The following is a 25,439-nucleotide window of genomic DNA, read 5'->3' as shown; positions in this document are numbered from 1 at the left end:
ACCCTAACTGTCCCTTTACTCTGCTCTCCTCAGCTAAAAGTACCCACCACAGATAAGCCGGGAGTCACTGTGAATTTCCGCAAGCTGCTACTCAACCGCTGCCAGAAGGAGTTTGAGAAGGACAAAGATGATGACGAGATCTTTGAGAAGAAGCAGAAAGAGCTGGACGCTGCCTCAGGGGTATGTATGTGCCTCCCTCCGAATGTATTGAAGGGAGGGTCGAGTTGAGTTGATGGTCAAACCTTGAAGTATGGTGGGAGGGATTTGAAGGTGACTGTGCGTTTTGGGAGGAAGAATTTGAGCCATTACATTAAGATCCAATTTACTGATGTTTAGTGCTAAAGCCCCATTCAGCAACTTTTCCAAGTTTTGCTTTTGGGGAAACTGCGCCCTCTTGGTGCAATAGCATCGGTATCGATATCGCCGTTCAAAGTCAACAAAACACAGCAGCAGAAAGCTCTATGTACATGTTGTGACATCGGCTACTCACCACGTGATCAAATAATAATCCATAGTTACGTGAAACGTCATTGTCGTCGCAAATCCACACAGAGTTACTTCCTTGTTTTCATGAACACAACGCTCCCGCTGTACAGCGCATGCGCGCATCTTGCCACCGGGACGCAGGCACCAAACTGCTTAGTCCCAGGAGAGGCCTTTGGATGGCGGTGTGTGACCAAAAGAGGTGCCATTCTCCCTGTTACAAGTCACTCTACCATCCTCAATGACTAAAAAGCTGTTATATTAAGGTGACAAAGTTACTGATTGGGGCTTTAAATATCTGTGGGCATAAATTCACCAGAAATGTAACATGCCTTAAACCCTGTCCCGCTCCCTTCCCTGACCTCTGACCTCTCTGTCTCTGCAGGACGAGGCCAAGCAGCTCCAGCAGGAGCTGAATGAGTCTAAGGACCAGGCGAGGAGGCGCTCAATGGGGAACATCAAGTTCATCGGCGAGCTGTTCAAGCTCAAAATGCTGACCGAGGTCATCATGCATGACTGCATCGTGAAGCTGCTCAAGAACCACGACGAGGAGTCCCTGGAGTGCCTGTGCAGACTGTTCTCCACCATCGGCAAGGACCTGGACTTCGAGAAGGCCAAGGTACAAACACACACATAGAGGAGATCTTGAGAAAGATCTAGTAGTGGAATGCGCAAGTTTGGTATGGTTTACATTGTTTCGGCTTGCAAATTGAGTGACAACACAATGAAACATACGCTCACCACCAAACCGTCTTGGTTGTCCATAGCCTCGTATGGACCAGTACTTCAACCAGATGGAGAAGATTATCAAGGAACGGAAGACCTCCTCCAGGATCCGCTTCTTGCTTCAGGATGTGCTGGAACTCCGACGGGTAGGCATGAGTTCAACCCTAGCTTACTCTAGCAGTATTCTGAAAAGAAGTCCATGTTTTTCCAAACTTACCAGTGAGGTCTAGTGACATAAGAATGAATGGGGGTCTCTTGGTCTCTTGTGCTGCTTCATTGCGTCTCCTCACGGCGATGTTGGCTGGCCAGCAACAGTTGTTTGCAGTTAATGGACATGTGGTTGTATTAAAATGGCTGTAGCCAATTGACCACAGCAGCACCATATTTGTAGCAAATGCATGTGAGAATACTATGAATGAATTTCACACTTTGTCACTCACCAAACACTCTCCGGTTTACCAACGCATCCACATCCCCCAAGGTTGAATCACTAGCCTCAGCATATGATTTGATATATCCCGTTGTGTTCATATATGGTGCCGCTCAACAGCCCCACAGATGCCCCTGCTGGTCTCTCAGCCCTGGCCCTTTGGGGGGGTGTCCAAGACGAGCTAATAGAGAAGTGTCTTTAATGAAGGGCAGCTCCCAAACACAGAGCTACTCTGTGCCATTGGCTGAGACAGATCATCTCCTCCAGCAGCGTTTCTGCCTACAATTTGTGGCTGTTTCAATTTGTTGAAATTATGTTGCATAATCTGTGTAGTAGTAGTAGGGTTAGTGGCGTTTGTGCGGCATTGTAATTTCTCATATGCACCTGGGAAATGTAGTTTAGTAGAATGTATTTTTGATGCATATTTCCCCTGAGTAGCTAACCAAATGAGGTCCCGTAGCGGACTACAAAGCCACTGGACTGTTTTCCCCCTCACCCTCTTATTTCAGTGCTGCTCTATAAAGCCCGTTCAGTGTAGTGGCATTAGAATGAATGTGGCTTCCTGGCAAAATTCTGTTCCCTGAAAGAATACAGCAGTCCTGTAGATTGGGTCCTGGTCCTGCCCCACTCATACCGCTTTCAGACAGACACGGTTCTGGTTCTGGCTCTGGCTCCGTTCTGGAGTCTCAGAACGTTGGTGCTTTCTGGCGAACCAGCCCGTGTTCACACCAGTTTAAGCGGAACCAAAGTGGGAGGACATTATTCAGTAGTCCTTCTTCAGTTTTTTAAGTTTATTAATTATTTGGTCTGGCGTTCGAGTGAACCCAGCCTTGGCCATCTCTTCCGCAAGTTCGGCATACGACTTGCTCTTTCTTGTACTGCTTTCTAGCTTTTCTTGAGATTCGGTAGATGCCCAAATCGCCACTAAACATTTGGTTTCCTCAGGAGACCACTGGAAATTATTTTTCTCCATGTTGTTACTGCCTTCTTCTCCTTCCTGCTCGTTTTCACAGCCTAGAATGAGACACGCCCACTGATGATGTCATGGTTCCCAAGGAAAAACCAACAATTTTTTGGTTCCGCTGAGAACCAACTTTTCATGTTCCGAACCAATTGTTTTTTCGGTCTGAACGCGCCGGCCGGTTCAAATTAGGGTTCGGGAACCGGAACCGGCACGGAGCCCTGCCGGTGTGAAAGCCCTACCAGTGTTGCAAAACCAGCTGTCACGCGCGTTTTTACAAGGCAAGATGAGCTGGTCCGAGTCAGCACATTGGCCAATGAGGTTTACACTGAAGCACACACACTTTTATTCTTTCCTTTCTGTGCAAAAGCTGATAAGAACAGTGACGAGTCGCAGGAGAGCAGTTGCTCATCATTTATATTTGGAATCTCTCTGGTCGACCTCTTACTCGCCACACCATAGTGGGGGTTATTAGCCGATGTTGCCCGTTTATTCAAACTTTTCACAAAACACAAACATTTTCTCATAAATCATGGCATACTTCAGCATACTATAAGCAGTTTAGGTCAGCTCTAGAACCTGACAATAATTCTTTGGAACATTAAGCCCGACCAGACTATTTTGAGATATTTTCATGATTCACAATTATGCATTTTTCATTCTTCTAATGATAAAAAAGCTTCCTAATGCATTCTAAGGTGAAGCTACAAGTTACTGTCAATTAAAACCCAAATAACATTACAGTACTCAATGTACAGCTTTCAAAGAAAGTGTATTTAAAGGGGGACTTACGCCCCAGATATGTGACAAAACGGCATGCTGCTTGATTTGAAAAAACCTATGGGAAAAACCAAGAAATGACGTATCCTCTTGTCTCACTATACTCTTTGGCTGTGCTCAGCTCAGGAATTTTTCCCGGAAATCGACGCCATTACAGTTTGCCCACCGCCTCGAAAATAATTTATATGAGAGCTGCAATATCTTTATAAATATCAACAACTAGCCAACGCTGGTGGCCTGTATGGAAACAGCGTTGCTCAAAATGGTTGAAAGTTATATCAATTTGGCCATTCAGTGGCGAACTAGAAATTGAATTATTTTTCTCCCATGTGTGTCTGTGGCTTGTCTAACTTACGTTAAAAGAGACTAGTGACGCGAGACCGCAGCACAGCACAATAGTCAGGACAAACGCCCCGCTCTCACGCTCATGTAATCACAATGCAAATTTTCTCCCCGTCATTCCCTCGTCCAACTTGCCATATACCGCGCCATGAAATCCGTTTTTAATTTTCGTTTGGGGGCTTTTCACGATTCTTGTTAAAAGTTGTACTGCACCTCTGATTTTTCCTCTCGAGCGCAGGGCAGAGCAGCAGAGCTCCCTCCTCCTCCTCCTCGGCTCAATCCATTGCAGTCTGTCCAAACTTAATACCGATCTAATCTCAGTATGAGATGCAGGGAAATATATTATAGTAGCCGATGTGTTTAGAGCAGCTTTGTCACGTTGTCACGTCGTAGTATAGCGTTATATTTTACATGTGTGCTAAACTGCGATGAGATTTGTTTGTGGAAATGACGGCGGAGATGAAAGTCGCTGTGTGAGGGGAGGCTCACTTTGGTGCGGGGGCTCGGAGCTGCTGCAAACACACAATAACCCCTTCCTCCCTCCCTCCTCCTCTCTCTCGGCACAATCAAGTGGTTGAGTAATTCTCAATGTGGGGCACAGAAGACCACCAGTGGTCCTTGAGAGGATTCCATTCTCTGTTGTCTCTCAACCTAATATATATGGAATTCTGGACAAAATCATATCTAGGCTACATTAAAAAAAAAAAAAATCAGATTTGCATCTGAGAGACCAAATCTCAACATATGGGGGTCCATTGCCACAATGTGAACTAAATTAGGGCTCCTTAGTATGAAAAAGGTTGGGAATGATTTACAGCAACACAATGCCATTTCCTTCCTTTTATGATTATAGTGGCATTTATTGATAGTATTGTGTTACATATTCCACTTCTTAACATGCAGTGGAATCCGTATTATAACCTGCACCTAGCCGGTTGGCCTGCATGTTAAACAACAATTAACCGGCCTACGCGCACTCCCGCGACTCCGTATCTTATCTACCTCGACCACCGGTATAAGATCCGCTTCCACGCAAGCGCTGGTCATGTTAAACAGTGGAACGATATGATCCGCATATGTCTGAGTGGGCGGGTGTGGCTCTTCGTGACTCACTTCACGTTCACTAGTTTATTAATTAATGAATCGTTCGGGCAATCGCTTATATCAACGAGCAAACTCACGGTTTCCTCAAGTGCTGCAAAAACGGCTTGATTGATTGTTTGGCCAACGCGCTTCAGCTGCAGGCAGCCAGGTCCAGTGCATCAGGAGGGATGCTGCTTGCTTGTTCCCATGTCAGAAAAAGCCTAACTTTTGTGGGGAGAAATACATTGAAAACTAGTCGGATATGACTTGAAATGCCACTTGTAAAATAAATCACCCACAGTGATTGACGACAGTCCGACCACTATTTTGACTGGGCTGCTTTATGTCGCAAGGCGAAGCGCTCATTTTTTGGCACATTGCCACCCCTCGTTGGAATGGACTCCGTTAAAACATGCCAACAGATTTGCCAACAGATTTGTCGCTAACGTGATGCAGCCAATTATATCAGCAGGCAGTGTTGTGTGCCTCTCCACTGCATAGAGGATAGGAGCTGACTGACTGATAGGCTATCAAACTTTTGTGGGGAGAAATAGCCTACATTTAAAACTAGTCAGATATGACTAGTTGCCACTTGTAAAATAAATCACCCACAGTGATTGACGACGGTGCGACCACTATTTTGACTGCCTCATAGCTAAAGCTGTTTCCTATCACATTTCTTGTTTTCGATACATGCTACCGCGCCGCCCCCCCCCCGCCCACTGGCAGAAAAAACGGCTCATATCCAGTTGTTTCTTAACAAAGACCCCTCATGTTTAGAAAGGCAAAACCTGAAAATATCCTGTTCTCTGTAGCAGGACATGATCCAGAGTTCATGTTTAAAAGGCACTATAGGAGTTGGTAGGAAAATAACAGGCGATTGTAATCAATTAACAGGTGATTAACAGGTCAAGTGCCACAAACAGCCAATGAGCTGTGTGTATTGTAGTGTCATATTGGTAGTAAAATGCTTGTGACATCATGGGAATAGGCTTGGAGTTGTGAGGAGCCGGGGAGTAACTATCTTGAAATCCCATAGTCTTTGGTTCATCGTGACGTCACGATGTATCAAATCTCCCATTCATTTGAGGGCAAAAAAAAGCAGTGTTCCACCCATAGAGGGCACTTATGCCAGTTATGCTGCTGAAAAATGATACAAATGGCAGAATGGCAACAGTTTGGTCTCAAATGTGGAAATTTTGACCAGAATTCTTCACACACCACCCCCAAAGTCATATATATTGGTTAAAGGCTGAAAAAAAGTGTTTTGGGGGTTAAGTTACACTTTAAAAAAAACACTTTAAAAGTGAAAGAATAACTTGAGGAAAACGGTCAGGATATGGGGAAAGTCGGTTTTCAGACTTGTTTTAATTCTAGTTTCAAAAGGAAAACGAGTACTGCCAAGCTCTCATGAATGGAATGAATAGAATAAAATTAAAATGGGGACTGCTGTCAAGCCCCGCGCCTACCTACCCTGTACTCACCATCTCTCTCCAACCCCAGTGCAACTGGGTGCCCAGGCGAGGCGAGGCGGGCCCCAAGACCATCGACCAGATCCACAAAGACGCCGAGCAGGAGGAGCACAGGGAGCAGATGAAGGTGCAGCAGGTCCTCCTCTCCAAGGAGACCGGCGGGGGCCGGATGGGCGGCGGAGGGGGTCCCGGGGGCCGGATGGGCGGAGGGGGTCCCGGGGGCCGCGGAGGCCCTCACACCCCGGCGCAACGCAGCACTCCCCAGGACGAGGGCTGGAACACGGTGCCCATCTCCACCAAGAGCCGACCCATCGACACCAGCCGCCTCAGCAAGATCACCAAGGTAGGGGGATGGACTCACTTTCTGCCTCAATGTGAATCATGTAACCCAGACACAAGATCCATGTTAATGCCAGGTGGACAGGCAGGCAGGCATAACTGGTTGTTAGAGTGAGGCATGGGAACTGTTAGGTGGGTCATCTGGGACCCCCAGCTTATTTGATTCAAGTTTAGTTCTGCGAGTGTGAAGACGTTGGAGAACCGCAGTTGTCGCACTATTTAGGTCAGTCTATTAGCCCAGTATGATTTTAACCAACTGTCTCTTCTCCTATAGACTCCAATACTTGACTTCAACAACCAGCTGCTTGCCCCTGGTGGTAAAGGCATGTGGGGCAGCTGGGGCAAAGGCAGCAGCGGCGGCACCACCAACATCATTGCCAAGCCTGCAGATGCCGGTAGGTGCACCTGAATGACACCATGACAAACCAAAGCAGGTGCCAGTAGCACTATCTGAACCTGAATGACACCATGTCAAACCAAAGCAGATGCCAGTAGCACTATCTGAACCTGAATGACACCATTACAAACCAAAGCAGATGCCAGTAGCACTGTCTGAACCCGAATGACACCATGACAAACCAAAGCAGATGCCAGTAGCACTATCTGAACCTGAATGACACCATGACAAACCAAAAGCAATATCTGAACATCGCGAAGGGCCGGGGAGCACCACGCAACTGAGCTCTATGTATGTAAGGATGTGCAAATCACTAATCAAGATTAAACTAATCTTTAAAGATAACATATTAAAAGGATACAGCAACGAGTTGCAAATAATGATGACTTGAATAAGTCGTGCTGTCTCTTTGGTTGTAACCGTTTCCGTGCATTTGGTATTTCCTGTTCGTTCGTGAGTTCTTGAATTTATTTGATGTCTTTTTCAAAGTTATCTGATTGATAACGTATTAAGAAGCTATGCTATTTTCCAGCATTTGTGTTGAAACTGAAACTTTGGTCCGCTGCTGTTTCTATTTTTATTTTTTATTTTTTAAATCATTTTAACATTGTTCGAAATAAATAAAATCAATCAATCAATGTATGTACAAGATAAAAAAGAGGTAGCTGTCCAGTGTGGTTGCAGGAAGTTCCCCAGGTGAACTTCCTGTAACCATACTGGACAGCTACCTCTTTTTATGCCTCCGCCGGCGAAGCCAGGCCGAAGGCATTATGGATCCGGGTTGTCCGTCCGTACGGCCGGCCGGCCGGCCGTCCGTACGGATGTCCGTCCGTATGGATGTTTGTTAACGCCATATCTGAGGAACGCCTTGACGGAATTTCATCAGATTCGCCTTAAACATTCACTTAGGCTCAAGGATGATCTGATTAGATTTTGGTGGTCAAAGGTCAAATGTCAAGGTCACTGTGACCTCTCGAACGCCATTTTCAAGCTTGTTAACGCGATATCTGAGGAACGCCTGGACGGAATTTCATCAGATTCGCCTTAAACATTCACTTAGGCTCAAGGATGATCTGATTAGATTTTGGTGGTCAAAGGTCAAAGGTCAAGGTCACTGTGACCTCTCGAACACCATTTTCAAGCTTGTTAACGCGATATCTGAGGAACGCCTGGACGGAATTTCATCACATTCACCTTAAACATTCAATTAGGCTCAAGGATGATCTGATTAGATTTTGGTGGTCAAAGGTCAAAGGTCAAGGTCACTGTGACCTCTCAAACGCCATTCTCAAGCTTGTTAACGCGATATCTGAGGAACGCCTGGATGGAATTTCATCAAATTTGCCTCAAACATCGCCTTAGACTCAAGGATGATCTGATTATATTTTGGTGGTCAAAGGTCAAAGGTCAAGGTGAGCTCTCTAACGCCATTTTCAAGCTTGTTAACGCGATATCTCAGGAATGCCTTGACGGAATTTAATCAAACTTGTCTCAAACATCGACTTGGACTCAAGGATGAACTGATTACATTTTGGTGGTCAAAGTTCAAGGTCACTGACCTCTCACACACCCAATTGACAAGCTCTGTAACGCAACATCACAGGAGCACCTTGACGGAATTTCTTCCAATTTGCCTCAAATGGCGATTTGGACTCCAGAATGAACTAATGGCGGAGGCATAAGTCCGCGTTGCGGTCGTTCTAGTTTTATCTTGTATCTATATATGCCCCATCCTGGAAGAGCACCTGATTTTTACTCTACTAACCTATATTGATGTCTTCTTGACCCAATGCAGCACTCCCATTTGTATCTTAATCAATGTATGTACCTCCACCCTCAGGCCCGGAGCCAAGCGGCCGTCCGGCCACCAGCACGGTGAACAGGTTCTCAGCCCTGCAGCAGCCCCAGTCCTCCTCTGCCTCCACCCTGGACTCAGACAGACGAGTGCCTCAGAGGTGAGAAGCAGCTTTCACACACGTCACACGCCACAACATGGCTTTGGTGGGAAAGTAGTGGAGCGTTATACAAACCAGTGATATCCAGGTCGTTCATGTGTCCGCAACCACGTCAACATTATAATACGCTGTAATGCTCTTGGGGGTATTATGGGATATCTCTTTTCACATGCTATTATTGCCACAGCGGCGTGGGAACTCATGGGACTCTCTCTCTCTACCTGGACGATATCACAATTGGTTTACAGCACTTGTGAAAATCATTTTTGAACAAATATCTCTTTACTGACCAGCTATCTAATAAAAGGAAGCAAAACTTCTCCTGTTAAAAGATAACTATGAATCTATGTCACACCTCGGCTGTGAATTGTCACACATCTCCTACAGCCATCTTGGTGTGTTCACAAACAACTGTATGCAACAAATGCACTGTGGAACTGTACAAAATATGTACTTGTCAAGTACAGATGTCACTTTTTGCCATTTGTTTAGGTTTAGTTTAGACTCATGTTTTTTGGGGGGGGGTTAGGCCATGTTCAGACTAGGAGGCCAAATCTGATTTGTGAACTTTAGTGACCTATTAATGATTCTATCCAGATTGGTTGTATGAGTCTGGATGCTTCAAGTCTGATTTGTGTCACTTGTCCCGAACCACATATGGAGGTAGTTTCCAATCTGCTTTGGACTGATGTGACTTCAGTGTGGATGCACTGATCACCCAAATCAGATTTGAGAGTGTCTTTTGCAGGGGGCGGGGACTTGAAGAGCACAGAGCAGACATGCAAACACTGCCAGAAACATTGTATGTTGGCTCATTGGCTCTGGACACACAGATCCGACTTCAACACTTCAGATTTGTGGCAGTGTGGACACACTCCCAAATCAGATTTGGGAAACCAATCAAGATAATGATGATTAATGACTTTAAGTCAAGTCAAGTTTATTTGTATAGCACATTTCATACACAGAGGCAATTCAAAGTGCTTCACATAAAATGGTTGACAGGAAAAGAAAAGAAAAGAAGATAATAAAATTGACATTTAAAAGCATCACAACAAAACTTTAAAAAAGAGTAGCAGCAAATCGGATTTGCCTGTAATGTGAACATTACAGGCAACTCAAAGTCGATTACTCTGTTTCCCCCCAACTACCGGTCCCCTCCACAGAAACAGCTCAAGTCGAGATCGCGGTGACCGGTTTGACCGCTCTGACCGCGGCAACGAACGCTTTGACCGACGCGACGACAGACGAGACGACCGACGGGACGGCCGGCGAGACGACCGCCGGGACGACCGCAACCGACTGACGGTCACCAAGCGCAGCTTCAGCCGGGAGAACGAGGAGCGGAGCCGGGAGAGAGAGCACCGCGGCTCGGCCGACCCGGTGCGCCGAGTAGCCAGCATGACGGACGACAGGGACCGCAGCAGCAGAGACCGAGCCAGGAGCAAAGAGAACGGTAGGTGTTTATTTTATGTCATGAATCTATGTCGTCAATACGCGACGCTGATTCTCTGTTAGAAGCTGAATGGATTCCAATTATGAACATTTGATAAGATTCCACACAACTATGTGTGATCCTGGGTTTCCATGGTGATGATCTAAATGCTGTTTCAGATGCTTTTCTAGCCTGCTAAGTAGGGCTGCACGATATTGGGGGGGAGAATGACATTGCAATATATTTTGTTTCTGTGATATATTGTGATATGAAAAATACTGGAATTCTTACCAAATGACTTAAATAGCTTTATCAAACCTTGCCCCTTTAAGAAGGTGGCCTTGTGAGTAAGCTTTGCGGGTCACGTAGTAGGAAGTGAGTGGGTTTTTTTTTGGGGGGGGGGGTTTAGCTGCAGCCAGAGTGAGCTGCAGGATGCTAAAGGAGTAAAGTTAGCATAGTTAATTTAGAAGAGCTACCTTAGAACGTCACCGAGAGGCTGACCCTTAAAGCCTTTACAGACTTGTGCGTCAAAGCCCTCGCCGAATGCACCGAGGGGTGCGCCGCGGTCAGCGAGCCTGTCGGCGCAGCCGGCGTGCAGCTCCTCGAAAATGTGACTCGACGCAGCTGACGCGAACAGCTTAAGTATAATATAATGTTGATGGGGAGATACCAGGAGAGAGTGAAAGCTATTACCAAGTATATGCACTACATTCTCTCCTTGGGCTAACATCTACTGAAATCCTCAAAAAATACATGGTGGAACCCTGGGAGGGCTATAGAGGGGTTCTAAGAATTATGGGAATTAGATTTGTACTGAGTGTGTGATTAACATTATTGTGGTCGGCTTCTTCTTTGTCCATTATCTGACCAATCTCTGATCTCCTCTTTGTGTGTGTGTGTGTGTGTGTGTGTGTGTGTGTGTGTGTATGTGTGTGTGTGTGTGTGTGTGTATGTGTGTGTGTGTGTGTGTGTGTGTGTGCGCATGAACAGTGAAGCGGGAGTCAGCTCCCACCCCTCCACCTCCCCAGACCCCCACCAAGCCTGCCTTAACCGAGGAGGAGCTGGAGAAGAAGTCCACAGCCATCATTGAGGAGTACCTCCACATCAACGACATGAAGGTACATAAATCACCCAAACAACATGGAGGCCTGATTACCTACGCCAGTAAAACACTCTCATTCTGTCTGTGGGAAAGAATGTGGCCACAGAGAGATGAGCACGTAGAACCTTCCCGATGTTCCCCGATGCATCAATAAATGTTCCTCATGTTCCAATAAGAACTCAACAAACAAATGTTATCTGACCTCGCACATCAGCAATGTTCCAATATAAATACATGACTTGCCTTTCCTGCTCCTATCATTTTGATGAAGCCATTTGTGCCATAAACACAACAAGAAAGACCACCTTTTTCTCAAGTCCATTTTATTAAAAACAATCTCTAACAATCACAGTTTACCTGTTCAAGATAATATAAGGTGATGCAGAAATGTATATTTATTTCTGTTCATTTATGTAGTAGTTTATGTACACTGTGAATCTCCCTCCCTCCCAGAGCTATACTGTAAACCTTCTAACCACGTGTGTACCGTATATCCTCCTCCGTCCCAACAGGAGGCGCTGCAGTGTGTGCAGGAGATGGGCAACACCCAGCTGCTGTTTGTGTTCGTGCGGAACGGCCTGGAGTCAACGCTGGAGCGCAGCACCATCGTCAGGGAGCGCATGGGCCTGCTGCTGCACCAGCTCATCAAGACCGGCCAGCTGCCAACACTGCAGTACTACAAAGGGTCAGTATGGAGCCTTCACAAGAGCTTCACAAAAAACAAAAAATTTGAATAGATATAAAACGTACACGCAAAATACGTTTATGATATATAGCCAAGAACCGGTGCAACAGGAATATGGCTTCTTCTGCTGTGATGTTGTAGATCAAGTCTCACAGAAGTGTCGATACAGATCCTTTATCACAGTGGTTTTCAAAGTTTTCATGTCAAGGACTCCTAAACTGATCATAATTTGACCACGGACCACCTTTGATAAGATTTTGTGCCCCATCTGATAAGATTTTTGCTTTTAGATGTTTCAGTACAGAAAGTGTATGAAACCCATGACCAAAATAGTCATACATTGTGTCATTATACTACCGTACTTATAAATAGAATTATAGTTAAAATAAATGATCCCCCTTTTTGCTGGGGACCCCCTCCCTCAAGGTCCCCACTTTGAGACCCACTGCTTTCTATAGTCTATAACCTCTCTCCAGTCTGCATATTGACAACAGTCAGAGGCTGTGTTGCAGCTCTGTCTCCTTGCCAGCTGTTTCTTACTAATAACAAGAACTCTTTGCATCACAAGTGCTCTCAATAGGCAAAGCCTTGCTGAGTCATTCATTGAGTTTTGACCTGAAATCTACTGGAGCAACACATCTCTATCCAGTATACCTTATCAGGGCTCCAGCTCCAGATCTACTGGAGCAACACATCTCTATCCAGTATACCTTATCAGGGCTCCAGCTCCAGATCTACTGGAGCAACACATCTCTATCCAGTATACCTTATCAGGGCTCCAGCTCCAGATCTACTGGAGCAACACATCTCTATCCAGTATACCTTATCAGGGCTCCAGCTCCAGATCTACTGGAGCAACACATCTCTATCCAGTATACCTTATCAGGGCTCCAGCTCCAGATCTACTGGAGCAACACATCTCTATCCAGTATACCTTATCAGGGCTCCAGCTCCAGATCTACTGGAGCAACACATCTCTATCCAGTATACCTTATCAGGGCTCCAGCTCCAGATCTACTGGAGCAACACATCTCTATCCAGTATACCTTATCAGGGCTCCAGCTCCAGATCTACTGGAGCAACACATCTCTATCCAGTATACCTTATCAGGGCTCCAGCTCCAGATCTACTGGAGCAACACATCTCTATCCAGTATACCTTATCAGGGCTCCAGCTCCAGCCACCCGCTTTTATATCAAGCCCTGACTCCGCCTCTCCCGGCCGGTTTCACTTTACAGCGCCGAAAACAATTATATAGAAGGTGACATAATTTGGTCAGCCTCTGTTTGTGGCAAATTAAATGGTGTTCCGATTCAAATGCAAATATCAAGTCTCCATTAACTGTGAATTTTTACATCAATGCAAAACTAGGATGCAAATTAAGACAACTATTCGCAGGGATGAGGTTAGGCGTGCTTCCACCCGAGACAGCCCAGCAGGCTGGTCCGGTGCTCCCAGAGAATGAGCAAGTATAAACTTGAAAGAAAACACTGCAAAACTGCAAGAGGAGATCCTTTCTTCAGTTTTATTGAAAAACTAACGTTTCGACGCCATGCGTCTTCATCAGAGTACTCTGATGAAGACGCATGGCGTCGAAACGTTAGTTTTTCAATAAAAAAAGTTTTTCAAAAAAGGATCCGTGTGCTCCAGTGGCTTACTTTGTTTTTTTTTGGACCTAAAGTGTTTTCTTTCAAGTTAAGACAACTATTCATCAGCATGCATGGTCATTGATTAAACCATGAAGTGATCAAAGCTATATTATTTAGGTTTAGATTATTTATCACTTTCATCGCGATACATTTATCCACTTTTTAAATCTATGATTCTACGACTTGGGTATCAGCAGGGTTTGAAATTAACTCAAGCCCCTAGGGAAATGCTGGTAGATTTTGGCATGACTTTGTTTTCCCAGCTGCTGAGCGATCTAACCGGTTTTCATTGCTTAATTCTTGAACAAGCCTTGAAGTTGATGCAGTGTGTGTTTGTGTGTCTGTCCGTCCCCAGGGTTCAGGAGATCCTGGAGCTGGCTGAGGACATGGCCATAGACATCCCTCACTTCTGGCTGTACCTGGCCGAGATCATCACCCCCATGCTCCATGAAGGAGGCATCCCCATGGGACAGCTCTTCAGGTCAGTCCCGGGCCTCAGCGAGATAGGAAGGCAAACTGCAAGAGGAGATCCTCCTTTTTTTAGTTTAATGTGATGTGATGTGATGTGATGTGATGTGATGTGTCTGACCTGTGTTGCTCTGTGCCCCCCCCCCTTCCTTCCTGCAGGGAGATCTCTAAGCCTTTGATCCCAATGGGCCAAGCTGGAGTCCTGCTGGTCCAAGTCCTCAGCCTGCTCTGCAAAGCAATGGTGAGAGCTGATCACCTCAGTGCTGTTTGAGATCGTGTATGTTTATACATGACCAGCTCAGTGGCCTTGTGGTTTGAGTGTCCGCCCTGAGACTGGGAGGTTGTGAGTTCGATCCCCGGCCAAGTCATACCAAAGACTATATGGGACCCATTGCCTCCCTGCTTGGCACTCAGCATCAAAGGGTTGGAATTGGGGGGTTAGATCACCAAATGATTCCCGAGCACGGCGCTGCTGCTGCTCACCGCTCCCCCAGGGGATGGGTCAAATGCGGAGAACAAATTTCGCACCCTCAGGTGTGTGACAATCGTTGGGACTTTACTTTACATGATCTCAAACAGTATATTCCTTTGACCAGTATGGGTTTGTGAATAATGTTGAAGGCTAGGGGTGCAATCGATCACAAAACTCACAGTTCGGATTGTATCATGGTTTTTGGGAAAAAAGGAAAAATGTTTAATTAATTAAAAAAAATGCTACTTTGGCCATTCTTTGCAAAAACATTCAAATATACAAACAGTGCAGATGTGCTCAGCATAGTGGTGTACAAAGAAACAAGATTATGAATTTAAATAAATAATGTAATAATAATTATCTACCAAAGATAAAAACAGAGTTGGGATGATTTTTTGCTACTTTGGCTCTGATGCAACCTCCTTTCTCTGTCTGCACGATCTGATTTCACCAAGTAACATAACCCACAGCGCACGCACCTGTCTTGTCTGTATCTTTTCACTGCAACTCTGCATCGAGACGTATAGTAGGGAATTAGTACTTTAAACGGTAACAGCGACAATTAAACTATTTCATACTGATGGTTAAATGTTGCAAAGACAACTAATTAATTAATCCGCGGTTCACATGCGCCACGAACTGTGGGGGCTGATCCACATGGATCAACTGTGATCCTTTGCACTGCTATTGAAGGCTGAAAGTGATATTCTTTTGGATTTCCAGTAGTTCCAGTAACTGATATATACTATTCACCACCATATATATATAATACAAGTATTCAGTTTTTCCCCTAGAACTATTGTTATTCTTGGCAAGGTGGAAAAGCCTCTCGAATAACAATTGGAACATAAAGACACTAAAGGTCTCCTGAAACCCAGGAGGAGGATATTAATATATTCATGGAAACGTGTAATCCGAACAAAGTGTCACATTCAAAGTCCTTCTCTCTGACAACTAGTGTAGTATTGATCAATACATAATATGTATTGATTAGGGCTGGGACGGATCACGGATAATCCGTGACCCGTACGGATCAGCCCCCACGGTTCGGCACACGGTTCGGAACGAAAAATCCGTGATCCGTGGCTCAAAATCCGTCACGCGATCCGATCCGTGGGTTTTCTGATCCGTCCCAGCCCTAGTATTGATCAATACATACGTAATCAATCCAATGTCTCTTTCTTCAGAGCCATAACAAAGTGGGCGCCATGTGGAGGGACGACGGCCTCAGCTGGAAAGACTTTCTTCCTGAGGATGTGGACGTCAACAAGTTTGTGACAGAAAAGGTGAGAGTTCAGAGGTCACTCACTCACCTGCTCAACTCACCAGATCTATCGAGGAAATCCCCTCTAATATTCTCACTATATCAAAGAACGAACTCTCCGGGTATTAATATTAGTATATATATATATATTATACTGTATATTTTCTACTTGACAAGAGAAATTTATTTCTCGCTAAAATAAATCGCCAGAATAAAATGTTGGCATTTTACGTGTCTGAAAACCAGGGATATTTACAATATCAACATCAATTTGACACAAAACATTGACATCTACAATCATAACACCATACCGACGCACCCGGCTACGTTCCCCCGCCGTTAGAAACCAAAGTAAACTCATGTTGTGCCGTTGATTAGGTTTAGGCAACAAACAACGTGTTTGGGTTTAGTCAACTAAAGCAACTTGGTTGGAGTTATGTTTTGGTCGACGAGAGCGCTAAATGTCAACTAATCCTACCCCTACTCTACTCCCTTAGGTAGGGCCATATGAAATCCATTTTATTTTTTCCCAAATTTTCTTTTTTTCCCATTTATTTTTTTATTTTAATTTAGGGGTTAGGATCGATATACGTAGTTCCGGTGATAGCCAGGCCGGAGGCATTATGGTTTCGGGTTGTCCGTCTGTCCGATGTTCATTAACGCGATATCTGAGGAACGCCTTGACAGAATTTCATCAAATTTGCCTCAAACGTCCACTTGGACTCCAGGATGAACTGATTACATTTTGGTGGTCAAGGTGACTGTGACCTCACGAACGCCATTTTCAAGCTCGATAATGCCATACCTCAGTAACGCCTTGACGGAATTCCTTCACATTTTGCTCAAACGTCAAAGTCTGGACAGACATGGATGTCGACTGCTCACTTGTTGGCGGAGGGATATATCCGCCGTGCGGTCATTGTAGTTTATGACTTTGGAGTCAGACGGCCTCTTCCACTTGTTTCTCAAAGTGAAAACCAAGTTGTGAGGTGACGTAAGGGTCCCGCGCAAGACCGACCCCCCTCTCAAATGACCCCAATCGAAAACTGAATAATTTCTCTAGGCCTATTTTACAATTATGCAATCATGTAGTTTACTACAATAATTATGTCTACTTGTGATTTTGATAATTAGGCCTACTTTTTATCAATTTCAGTCAAATTATGGAAAATTCTGCTATATTCCATGTTTTACAGTTGATTCGATTTGTATGACCAAATTCCATGATTCCGTCTGTTTTTTTGTTTTTGTTTTTTTTCCTCGCTTTGCTGAAATCATATGGCCCTACCTGAGGCAGCAGCGACCTACTTCAACATGAGAAAGTCATTCTCTCTGACGTGTATAACATTAATATTCACTTATCTGGAAACGTCATTTACATTACATTACATTACGTCATTTGGCAGACGCTTTTATCCAAAGCGACTTACAATAACACTTTTTGTCAGCAATAGAGCAATCAACTATGGAGCACAGTCTATGACAACTACAAATCCTGAAGGAACAGTGGTACGAGTTTAGTTTAGGATTTTTTTTTTTTTTTTTTTTTTTTAATAGAAAGAGAGAGAAAGAAGTTTCCGTAGATCAAGAAGGGCCCAGATGCAACATCTTTTGTTTCATAAATGTTCATATTCTACATATCCGTGGATTCCAGAAGCGTACAATGCGGACATTTTATTCTGGCGACTGGGATGTATATTTACATCTGCATTAAAATGTCATGTTTTAGGTTTAGCTGAAACTCATACAATCCAGTAAGAGCGATGTCGCTCTACAATGAATGTAACCATAGAATAGACCTAAATTCCTATTCAAATTCCTGCATTGTGAAAATGACAAACAGAAGTGAATAGAGAGGTAACCTGACGTATGTCTCTGGTTTGATTGATTGATTGATTGATTTTATTTGGTGAATGTCAACAGACAGTCACCGAGGATAAAAACACAATAAAGCCTCGATGTGTGTGTGTGGTGTTGTGGTAGAATGTGGAGGTAACCTGACGTATGTCTCTGGTGTTGTGGTATAATGTGGAGGTAACCTGACGTATGTCTCTGGTGTTGTGGTATAATGTGGAGGTAACCTGACGTATGTCTCTGGTGTTGTGGTATAATGTGGAGGTAACCTGACGTATGTCTCTGGTGTTGTGGTAGAATGTGGAGGTAACCTGACGTATGTCTCTGGTGTTGTGGTAGAATGTGGAGGTAACCTGACGTATGTCTCTGGTGTTGTGGTATAATGTGGAGGTAACCTGACGTATGTCTCTGGTGTTGTGGTAGAATGTGGAGTTCACATTGGGCGATGAGTCGGAGAAGAGCAAGAAGAAGGAGCTGAGCTCTGCGGAGCTGACCAAGCAGCTGGAGAGACTGATCCAGGACAAGGCCGACGACCAGAGGATCTTTGACTGGGTCGAGGTACACATTCCCGCTCGTGTGGCGTTAAGGGTTTGGGGGCACACAAACGTATTATTTCATCTTCATACCATCTCCATGTGGTCCCATTCACATTCTACCCCATGAGGTAGGGAGATATATTGTTTTAGCGCCTCCAAAACCAACCATTGTCTTTTCTACTGTTAGTTTTTTTCTGATCTCACTCCAAAGTTGAATTTTAAATCTTGCCAAGACTTGATTGCGATTGCCACCAGTGTTCTGAATCTGTCTCTGTGTAGGCCAACCTAGACGAGCAGCAGACCTCCTCCAACATGTTTGTCAGAGCGCTGATGACCTGCGTCTGCCAGTCAGCCATCATCTGTGAGTCAGCCTTCATCATCCACCCTCCTCATCCTCACTCTAAAACCCTGTGAATACTCGTGCTCAGTCGGAGATGGGACAGATCTTTGTTCATCTCAGTGGGCAAACTGGCCATGGGATACACAAACGAAAAATATACCATACCAGTACCATTATACCTGTACCCTTAAAGCAGTGTTTCTCAAACAGTGGTCCGCGGGCGCCCCCCTAGTGGTCTGTGACTAGATTTATATTTTTCTCCTTTTTTTACACCTCCCACTATCCAATCAGAGAAATGTTAAAATGTTCTGGGAAACGGAAGGTCCGATCACAATGCCTATTAAGGACTAGTGTCTTTTTTCACCCCGAATCCAATGCCGCCACCCGTGAGTCTCTACGACTTCCGATTGCGTAGATACATCCACTCTGCATGCAGGGCTACAGGAGAGAGACGGAGTAGGCCTACAGTGGGGGTTGGGAGTTCCAAGTTACTGACCAAACACACTATTTCAGTGATTGCTGTCAGAATATAGAGCCAGTTCACTTATTTGAACACAAAAACCGAATGCTACTTTAAGATGGCAACAGATAGCCTATTTGACTTTGGCAACATTGTGCATTGAACTTGAAAAAACTTTCTTTGACCTTTGAATAGGCTATATTTGAACTGAAAAGGAAAAATAAATGTTAAAAAAAAAAAGTCAATGGACTAACATATATATATATATATATATATATATATATATATATATATATATATATATATATATACATATATATTATATCGGTTATCTTGTTTTCATAATTGTGGCAAGCCAAAAATGTGATTACCGTAAATTCCGGACTATAAGACGCACCGGTCTATAAGCCGCAGCACCAAAATTGACTATTTTTTTCTTCTATAAGCCGCACCGGACTATAAGCCGCGGGTGTTTTGATGTTTAATTACCATATGAAAGGGTTCGTGCACAGAGAGGAATGTCGGGAAAGAGATCGCTGTTTGGGGAAGCTCCCATTTATTAACATTTCAACAAAACAAGCATTACGGTAGGGTAGGCTATAGGCTATAAGAAGCTCCCATTTATTAACATTTCAACAAAATAAATACCGTAGCTATAAAAAATAAAACAATAATAATAATAATAAAACAATCCTCAAAAGGATAAAGTGCTGTAAAAACAATAAAACAATTCTCAAAAGGTTAAGGTGCAGTAAATAACTGGAAAACAAAAAACAATCCTCAAAAGGATAAGGTGCTGCCAACAAAACCAGGTACCGTAATCCTTCTCTTCATCTTTTAGGTGAAGGTGCAGCAAACGGCTGTAAACAGAGTCAAAGTAAAGTCACTAATCCTCGTCTTCCTCGTCTTCCTCTTCTTCCTCCGTACTGAAACCAGCAAAGTCCTCAACTTCAGTGTCGGAAACGAACAGGTTCAGGGTGGCTTCGTCAACCACTCCTCTCTCTCCTTCGTTGTCGCTCTCAAAACCAACGAACTCCTCTTCGTCACTGTCGGAATCGAACAGCCTCTGAAGGCCCTCAGCTGTGGCGGCGTCCTCCTCTTCATCACGCAGCAGTCCAGCCTTTCGGAACCCGTTGGTGATCGTGGATGTCTTAACACTCCTCCACGCTGTCAGGACCCACTGGCAAACTTGTGCGAAGGTTGCTTTCCTCATGCGCCCTGTTTTTGTGAATGACTTGTCACCGCTCGTCATCCACGTCTCCCACTCAATGCGCAGCGCCACTTTAAATGCGCGATTGACACTGATGTCGAGTGGCTGGAGATGCTTGGTCGTGCCCCCAGGTATCACAGCTGGAATGCTGTTTGTGGTCTTGATGGCTGCTTTGACCGAATCGGTTATATGAGCCCTCATGCTGTCCAGGACGAGCAACGCTTTCTTTTGGTGAAAGAATCCTCCAGGGCGCTGGGCGTAGCACTGAGACAACCACTCCTTCATGACACTTTCCATCATCCACCCTTTCTTGTTGACTCTGACGCAGATACCACTGGGCATTTTCTCTTTCGGCATCGTAATCCGCTTGAAAATCACCATTGGCGGCAGCTTTGCTCCAGATGCTGTGCAGCCTAGAACACACGTGAAATTGGTTCTCTCGTGACCTGTGGTTCTCAACGTGATCGACGATTCACCTTTCTTGTTCACAGTGCGAGTGAGTGGCAGGTCGAACGTCAAGGGCACTTCATCCATGTTTATGATCTGCTCCGGTTCGATGGAATAATCCTTGATCTTCCTTTGTGTGTATTCGCCGAAGTTTGCGATTTTCTCCTGGTAGTCGGGAGGGAGTTGTTGGCACACAGTCGTCCGCGCCCTGACAGACAGTCCCTTTCGTCTCATGAAACGGAAGCACCAAGATGGCCCACCTCTGAAATGTTCAATTTTCATCTCCGTGGCGACTGTTTTTGCCTTCAGTCGGATCTGCACCGTGGAAACGCCTCGGCCGTCTGCTCGCTGGGTCAACACCCAGTCCTCAAGGGAATCTTCAAGCTCCGGCCATCTGCTTTTGTGGCCTCTGAAGGACTTTTTCGTCTTCTTACACTGAGACAGTTCCTCCTGCTGCTTTTTCCAACGTCTCACCATCGATTCATTGATGCCCAGAGTACGCGCGGCTGCTCTATTTCCCTCTTTTAGTGCGAGTTCGACTGCTTTCAGCTTGAATGCTGCGTCGTGTGAATTTCTGCGTACCTTCCCCATGGTAAGTGAGAGAGAGACTGCTGGTCTTGTTGTGATTCCGGGCGCTGATGAACTTTGAACCGGTAGGAGTAACCGGTTGATTTCCGCCAATGATGTCAAGTCTTTAATACACAAAGGCAATTCAAGGTGCTTTACAAAAAAATAATCGAAAAAACAAGCAGCAAAGCAATGCACATAAAATGTGCTGATGAAGCTGTGTAACCTGTAAAATCCATCGATTTTGGAGGTCACCGAGTGGCCGTTTGCTTACCGTAATTACCATATGTAAGGGTTCACGCACAGAGGGGATTGTTGGCTGTTTGAGGAAGCTCCCATTTACCGTATTACCGTAACATTTCAACAAAACAACATAACACAACACCTTTGTTTATTTCGACAGTGCACACAGTGTCCGCGGTGTGGTGAAAAGAGGGCAACAGAGGAAATTAAAACAGAAGTGGATTTATAGGTAGAAAGAGTGCTAAAAAAGAGAGATTTTATTTGTATTTGGAATTTTTTTTCTGAAAAAATCCATAGATTAGCCGCACCGTTATATAAGCCGCAGGGGCCAAAAAACGGGGAAAAAGCCGCGGCTTATAGTCCGGAATTTACGGTAATTGTACAGCCTTAATGCTATTTGTCATTGAATTAGCCTGTAATTTGTAATTTACAGTTGAAGTAGTAGGCTTATTGTTTTTGGGGATATTTTGGGAGTTAGGTGGTCCCAGAGTTTTTTTTTTATTGGTTAAGTGGTCCTTGGTCTGAAAAAGTTTGAGAAACACTGCCTTAAAATGATACTGATACCAATAGGGTACTTCATTCAATACCTTATCATTTATTTATATATACAGTTACTTTCGGTCCATATATATATTTGGACATTGGACACAATCTTCATCATTTTGGCTCTGTACACCACCACAATGAAACAATCAAGATGTGCTTCAACTGCAGACTTCCAGCTTTAATTTGAGGGTATTTCTTTACATCCAAATCAGGTGAACGGTGTAGGAATTACATTACATTTTAAGGGACCAAAATGACATTTTAAGGAACCAAAATTAATTGGACAGGCTAACTAACATAATCATCCAATAGTCCAATGAGTTCTGAATCCTTTGGCTGAATATGAGCAGATAATATTGCCCGAAACACTTCAGAATTCATCGTGCCGCTGTTGTCATCAGTCACATCATCAATAAATACAAGGGAATCTGCCATTCATGCCCATGTGTGGGCATGAATGGCTGTCAGTGGACATGGAACTGGCAGTCATATAGAACTGGTTCCCTTAGATTTATTGATGATGTGACTGCTGATAAGTAAGTAGAAATGTATTCATGGAAATATATTATGTTAATCTAAATATCTGAATGACAAGTAGGAAAATATGCCATGGAGTTAGAGGACCTTTGTTGCAGCAACTCGTTTGTCATGTCTCAGAATGTGTACAGTGTAGCTTGTCTGGATTGGTCCCACATTAACAAGCACTCATATGCGCCCCCTGTAGGCGAGACCCCATACAAGGTGGACAGTGAGCAGATCCAGAAGAGGGCCAAGCTGCTGCGGAAGTACCTGAAGGACGACCACCAGAGGGAGCTGCAAGCGCTGTACGCCCTGCAGGCCCTGATGGTGGAGATGGAGCAGCCTGCCAGTGAGTGGCCAACAAAATAGTTTTTTTGTTTTTTTCCTACACCACCACACTAGACCCAAGGGCTGAACACTATTGTTTTTGGTGTAAAATTGGTCTTGAATTAGCCTTGTAAAAACCATCCTCATATCCTCACCTCATATTCTCTTTTGTTCGATGGATGAATTTGGACTTCCAGCTGCCCACAGCGATTTCAGTGGGCGGGAGTACCTGCCTTGACAGGCAACTCCTTCAGCCAATCAGCATTGCTAAATCCACTCAACGAAAACATATTTTCCGCCGAGAAACTCCGCCAGTACATAATACTCTTGTTCTTGTTTAATTGTTATTGAGTCTATTTCTGCAATAACTGCACTTATGGCTGTTGACTCTACTAATGTTAACGTTACCGCTCGTTGTTTTGGGAGATGTCATTACTGTTTTGAAAAAGGGGTGGCCCTGATTGGCTCGGTTACGTCATCAACTACGATGCAGTCCCCGATTGGCCCGGTTACATTGTCATTTCTGGAAATTGATGCGAGCGGCTGGACGTCCATCCAGACTGATACCTAAGAGCAAAACAGAATGTGAGGTCACATAATCAGGATGGTTTTAACCAGGCTAGTCTTGAATTATCCTTGAAAGTTTTTGGGGAAACACTTTATTTGTAGATTTTTCATTTGTCAGACAATACATTAATATACAATTATCCGGCAGAGATCCGCAACGTTTCAACAAAGCCCTGTTCACACCGCACATTTGTATATTGACCCATCTCCCCTCCCTCCACCAGACCTGCTGCGGATGTTCTTCGACGCGCTCTACGACGAGGACGTGATCAAAGAGGAGGCCTTCTACAAGTGGGAGTCCAGCAAAGACCTCGCCGAGCAGACGGGCAAGGGCGTGGCCCTCAAGTCCGTCACTGCCTTCTTCACCTGGCTGCGCGAGGCCGAGGACGAGTCCGACAACAGCTAGGACCGCCTCCTCCCTCCGCCCGGGAGGGACCGCCTCCCTCCCTCCGCCCGGGAGGGACCGCCTCCTCCCTCCCTCCGCCCGAGAGGGACCGGAGGATCCAACCAGATCTGACGGGGAAGACCGAAAGGTTTCATGGATGATTCAGGGGAATGCTGAATCAGCAAAATCCTTCTGCATAAACAGGAAAAAAAAATCAAGAAAAAAAAAGATCTTCAACTGGGAGAGATTGTATCATGGATCGAACATTCGATCAATGTTGTTATTTTGTTTTTCTTTATTTTTTGTTTTTCTCGCGCTACCGAATGTCTTCTTGAACTCAATGAAAACAAATGATGAATAATGCTGAGAAGCGTTACGAGCCGCCGGGGGATCACGATGCCGTTTCCTTCAGTGTTTTTTGAGGTTTTATTATCTCCTGTTTTAAAAATGGCTTCCTCTTCGCCACACGGCAACACTATTCAAGACATTTTGCTTACTGACAGAAACAAAAAGAGAGAAGAGAAGGAAAAGAGTCACCCGACAGATGAACTTTAAAGAGGCTGTTCACATCTATATTTTTTGATGACTTAAGCGGCGCTGTCGCACGGATCTACGTGACGCGCTCACGTAGGTGGCTTAGCTTTTCCGTTTCCCCCCCGTCGGGTGTCGGATGATTGGAGTGTGTGCGTTTTATACAAAAATGGAGAAAATATAAAGAAAAGGGCGGACATGGTGAGAGCTGTCTAAAGGACATTTCAGGCGGGAGCAGGACCGAACGGTTGCGGGACTCCTGAGGATTTTCACGTAGACTTTTACGGTGGACGGCGTCACGGAGGACGAAGAAGAAGAAGACGGGGGCGACAGACATTGACCCTTTTTGCTGCTGGGGTGATGCTTCCTGACCCTCTGATTGTGTGTCTGTTTTGACCTTGTTTCTCCTACGCTTCAAACACACACAAAACACCACATACCCGAGCTAGGAAACAAGCCAAGCCCTCCCTCACCTCCCGCAAAGCCCGCCAACAGATTTAGAAAGATAAAGTATCACTATGGAAACTTGAAGAAGATGAAATATAGAGAGAGAAAAAAATCAACTTTAAGAAAATGGAATTTAAGAAAAAAAAAAAAAAACTAAAGGAGTTTATCAGTACAGATCCTAAGGCCTTTTCTGCTTCCACGAGTGGAAATGCATTTCAGGAGAGTTCTGTAAATATATATGATGGATTTCTCTTTTATTTTTCCGTTCTTTTTCTTTCAAAGATAAAACTGCTAATGTAACAACGCCATGTAATTTTCCCCTTCTCTGAAACAAAGTGGCAGTTTTTCCCCTGTATTTATATTTTTCTCTCCTCAGCTGGCAGAAGGTGCTTGTAATTATCCACCCCCCCCCCCCCC

The 25,439-nt window shown here is 44.7% G+C and overlaps 1 protein-coding gene across 3 annotated transcripts in view; it reads left to right on the top strand.

Annotated features, from left to right (window-relative positions):
* eif4g1b (eukaryotic translation initiation factor 4 gamma, 1b) overlaps positions 1 to 25,439 on the top strand; it is a 101,195-nt gene extending 75,756 nt beyond the window's left edge. For all 3 annotated transcript variants that reach the window (XM_083636869.1, XM_083636868.1, XM_083636870.1), the window contains 16 exons: positions 34 to 180; positions 869 to 1,102; positions 1,251 to 1,355; positions 6,309 to 6,620; positions 6,891 to 7,011; positions 8,854 to 8,968; positions 10,135 to 10,424; positions 11,394 to 11,521; positions 12,018 to 12,190; positions 14,195 to 14,320; positions 14,467 to 14,548; positions 15,967 to 16,065; positions 18,321 to 18,455; positions 18,713 to 18,794; positions 22,971 to 23,114; positions 23,884 to 25,439. In XM_083636869.1, the coding sequence (XP_083492995.1) occupies positions 34 to 180; positions 869 to 1,102; positions 1,251 to 1,355; positions 6,309 to 6,620; positions 6,891 to 7,011; positions 8,854 to 8,968; positions 10,135 to 10,424; positions 11,394 to 11,521; positions 12,018 to 12,190; positions 14,195 to 14,320; positions 14,467 to 14,548; positions 15,967 to 16,065; positions 18,321 to 18,455; positions 18,713 to 18,794; positions 22,971 to 23,114; positions 23,884 to 24,065 (2,475 nt within the window). In that variant the 3' untranslated portion in view covers positions 24,066 to 25,439. The remainder of the gene's footprint in view (positions 1 to 33; positions 181 to 868; positions 1,103 to 1,250; positions 1,356 to 6,308; positions 6,621 to 6,890; positions 7,012 to 8,853; positions 8,969 to 10,134; positions 10,425 to 11,393; positions 11,522 to 12,017; positions 12,191 to 14,194; positions 14,321 to 14,466; positions 14,549 to 15,966; positions 16,066 to 18,320; positions 18,456 to 18,712; positions 18,795 to 22,970; positions 23,115 to 23,883) is intronic.

Source organism: Poromitra crassiceps, assembly GCF_964638095.1.
Source record: "Poromitra crassiceps genome assembly, chromosome: 5".
NCBI lineage: Eukaryota > Metazoa > Chordata > Actinopteri > Beryciformes > Melamphaidae > Poromitra > Poromitra crassiceps.
This window is presented reverse-complemented; position numbering and strand designations above follow the sequence as displayed.